This window comes from Nestor notabilis, unplaced genomic scaffold (assembly GCF_000696875.1).
Source record: "Nestor notabilis isolate BGI_N333 unplaced genomic scaffold, ASM69687v1 scaffold28410, whole genome shotgun sequence".
NCBI lineage: Eukaryota > Metazoa > Chordata > Aves > Psittaciformes > Psittacidae > Nestor > Nestor notabilis.
Genome location: NW_009911112.1, coordinates 2,409 through 5,802, shown reverse-complemented (window position 1 = coordinate 5,802; position 3,394 = coordinate 2,409). Strand labels below are relative to the sequence as shown.

Below are 3,394 nucleotides of genomic sequence, written 5' to 3'. Positions count from 1 at the left end.
GGGATTCCCTGACGGTGCCTTTGTGGAGCCACCAGACCCGTGTGAATGTGCAAACACGGAGCGGAGCCGCCGGCGGCGCTTGTGCTGCTGCCAAAGCTGCTGCTGCTGCTGCCATCAGGGCTTCCCCAGCTCCCATCCCGGCAATGCCGGCGCTGCTCCAGCCTCGGGGCACTGGGACAGGGTGTGAGGAGGAGGACAGAGCACCCCGGGATCCATCAGCATCCTCCTCTCTTTGCTGCCGTCTGTGCCACAAGCAGCTCAGGGTCTGGCCATGCCCTCGGGCAGGGGTGATGCTGTTCCTGAGCCCTGGAAGGAGGATGCAGCTCTGGAATAACGCAAGGCCGGCTCCTGGTGCCCCTTGGAGCAGGACCCTGCTGCTGTCAATGGGGTGGTGGAGGCTGCAACCAAAGTGTCTTGTGTGGTTTGGGGGAACCTTCACAACCTGAGGGATGTGATGAGGAGCTGGGTTCTTGTGCTTTGCCCTTCCTCTGGCCTCACTCTGACAGCTCCACGTCCTTCCTTATGTTCTGCTTCTAGCATCCGTGTTCCTGTGGCATTCCATTGTCACCCTGGGATCCAATCCCTCCCCTTGTGGCAAGGAGAGCTCCGAGATCCTGGCTCCTGGGGGAGCTGGTGGAGGGTTCAGATGGTTTTGGTGCAAGTGGGGGACACTGGATGGATTTGTCCCTGTTGGCATCACCTTAAAGCCCTGTGGCCACCAGGACTGGAAGAGGAGCTGGCCCTGGAGGTGTTGCAGGAGGCTCTATGGCCTGTGGCTCCCGGAGGGATGAATCCTCTGTCTGAGGCCAGATTCCAAAGGCAGCCGTGGAGGGAAGAGGAGGATGGAGCAGCATTGAGCAGATGCACCACAACAAGAGCAGGTTTTCCCCCTCTAACAAAATCTGGAGCGAGTCTGGGGAGGAGGAGCTGGAAATTGGGCTCTGGGCATCCCAGACTGTGGAATCGCAGCTCATCTTGTGCAGCAGATGTCAGAGCCCATTTGGATGGGTTTGGAACCCACCTTGGCCAGGCTGTTCCATGTGGCAGGATGCGGCTGGGAGCGGAGCTGTGCAGCTCATGTGGAGGGAATGATTCAAACCCAGGCTCGGGGGAGATCCCTCCCCCTGGAAAACGTCTGTCAACAGGGAGAGGTTGGACCTTTATGGTGCTGGAACCAGCCTGAAGAGAAGGAGGAAAGAGACAAGAGGGTTTTGGACTGTGGATCAGTGGCCTTGGAGGGGTTTGAGCTCTGGGGGTTTCCTCCTTTGCTGCTTCTGCCCCACAGAAAGGCTTTTGCAGCCCTCTGGGGGGCTTGGGATGGACGTGCCCAAGAGGATCCTGCCTGGAAGCACCTCCTCCAGCTTTTGGCAGCCCTCAGCGAGCACTTTGCCCTGCTGAGGTTGGTGTTAGATGCACCGTGTCCTCCAGAAGCACTGCGGAGGCTGCGGTGCTGCTGCTTCCATGCTCCAGGTGATGAAGCAGCTCCTGGAAGGCAGAAGGGATGTAAAAGCCCCTGGAGATGCGTTGGAGCAGTTGGAGTTGGGACAACAGCGACTCGCAGCAGCCTAATCCCAGAACTGCAGCAGGAGCAGGACAAAGGCTCCGTTGACCAAGTGGAACCGGGATAACCGCCCCAGCTCAGGGATCCCAGCGGGAGACATGGCAGAGACATGTCCCCACGGCTCCACATCGACCCCGGGCATTGGAGAGCAGCAGAGCTTCACCGCAAGCGAAGAGCCTTTCCCCCGGGAATGCCTTTAATCCTGGTTGGAAGCATCTCTGGAAGTCGTGGCTGCTGGGAGCGGGCAGGGAGAGATTCACATCATTCCCAGTGCTGGTTCTCCTGGAGTTGAGTGTCCTTGGGAAGCCCCGACAGGCTCATCCCCCTCCAGAACCTCTTCGCTCCATCCCACTCCCTGCGGGAATTTGCATTAGGAGTGAAAGAAAGCATTTCCCATCACCATTCCAAGCGGGAAATGGGCTGGAGCCGCTTCCACCCCTCTCTTGATAACTGCAGTGGGAAGCCGGGCTGTGAAATCCAGCTGCATGGGCAGCATCCCACAGGATGGCCATGTCCCTGCCTTAAACAGGAGTGATTTGGGCTGAGAGAAGATGATGTGAAGCCCAGTGAGTGCAGAGCATTGGGCAGCAGTGTCCATGTTCTGTCCTTGTCCATGGATGCAGCGGAGCCCGTGTCCCCCTTGTCCCTGTTGTCCCATTAGCTCTGCTCACTGACACATCCCCTGTCCCGGAATAGCTGTCCTTGGGGGATACCTGATCCTGGGGCTGCTCTTCCCTGCCCTTGGCCTGAAGGAGGAAGCCTGAAGGAAGGAAAACATTCCCTAGTTGAGGAAGCACGGCCCAGTGTGGGCAGCAGAATATCCCCTTAGGAATGACACAGAGAGCAAGGCTGTGTCCCAATGGACTGTGGGTGCTCCTCCTGGCCATGGCCAATGGAGCATCCAGCCCATGGTGTGGGGCACTGGTGGGAGCCCCGGTTTGCTGGGGTGGTGGAGCAGAGCTTCCTGCATCCCAAAGTGTCTCCTGGTGCATCCCTGGATCCGCTCATGCCTGGTGGGCACCAACCAGCCTCCTGTATCTGAAGTGGGGCCAGATCCCAGTGGCAAACACAGGCTGGTGCGTGCCCCAGAGCAGGTCCCTGTTGTCCCCTTCTCCCTTTGTCCCCTCCATGCTGCCACCCAGAGCAGCGGAACCAGGGTGACCCATCCCCTGCCTCAGCCTGGACTTCCAGGGCTTGAGATCGGCTGGAAAACACCTTAGTCCCAAGCAAGCTGGAGCCCTCCGTGTCCCAGGGGCCTGGGGGCTGTTCCTTCCCTTGGGTGCTGGTGGATCCAGGCTCCCTCTCACCAATCCCCTCTGTGTCCAGAGAGCCAGCCCACGACATCGGATGAGACCGTGGTGGCCGGTGGTACCGTGGTCCTCAAGTGCCAAGTGGAGGATCCCGACGACTCCTCGCTGCAATGGTCCAATCCTGCCCAGCAGACCCTCTACTTCGGGGAGAAACGAGGTACGATTGGGATGGGAGAGGAGCCAGCTCTGGGACCATGGGGCAAAGTGGACCAGGGCTGGTGGTGATGGTGCTGAGGGTGATGTTTACCCTGTTTCCCACCTCCAGTGATGCCACACGAGCTGGCGGGGGGGGACGTGGTACCAACCTCTCACTCATCCCTTGTCCCTTTGCCCCAGCCCTGCGGGATAACAGGATCCAGCTGGAGAAATCCACCCCCAACGAGCTGACCATCAGCATCAGCGATGTGGTGCTGTCAGATGAGGGGGAATACACATGCTCCATCTTCACCATGCCCGTGCGGACCGCCAAGGCCCTGGTCACCGTGCTGGGTAAGGCTGCTGCCCATCCGCTGCCTCTTCTGCC

General features: G+C 59.6%; 1 protein-coding gene across 1 annotated transcript in view; it reads left to right on the top strand.

Annotated features, from left to right (window-relative positions):
• Positions 1 to 2,887: 2,887 nt before the first annotated feature.
• LOC104404676 (cell adhesion molecule 3-like) overlaps positions 2,888 to 3,394 on the top strand; it is a gene marked incomplete at both ends in the record, with an annotated part of 2,908 nt that continues 2,401 nt past the window's right edge. Inside the window, 2 exons of the mRNA XM_010013171.1 lie at positions 2,888 to 3,028; positions 3,208 to 3,360. Coding sequence (XP_010011473.1) covers positions 2,888 to 3,028; positions 3,208 to 3,360 — 294 coding nt within the window. The remainder of the gene's footprint in view (positions 3,029 to 3,207; positions 3,361 to 3,394) is intronic.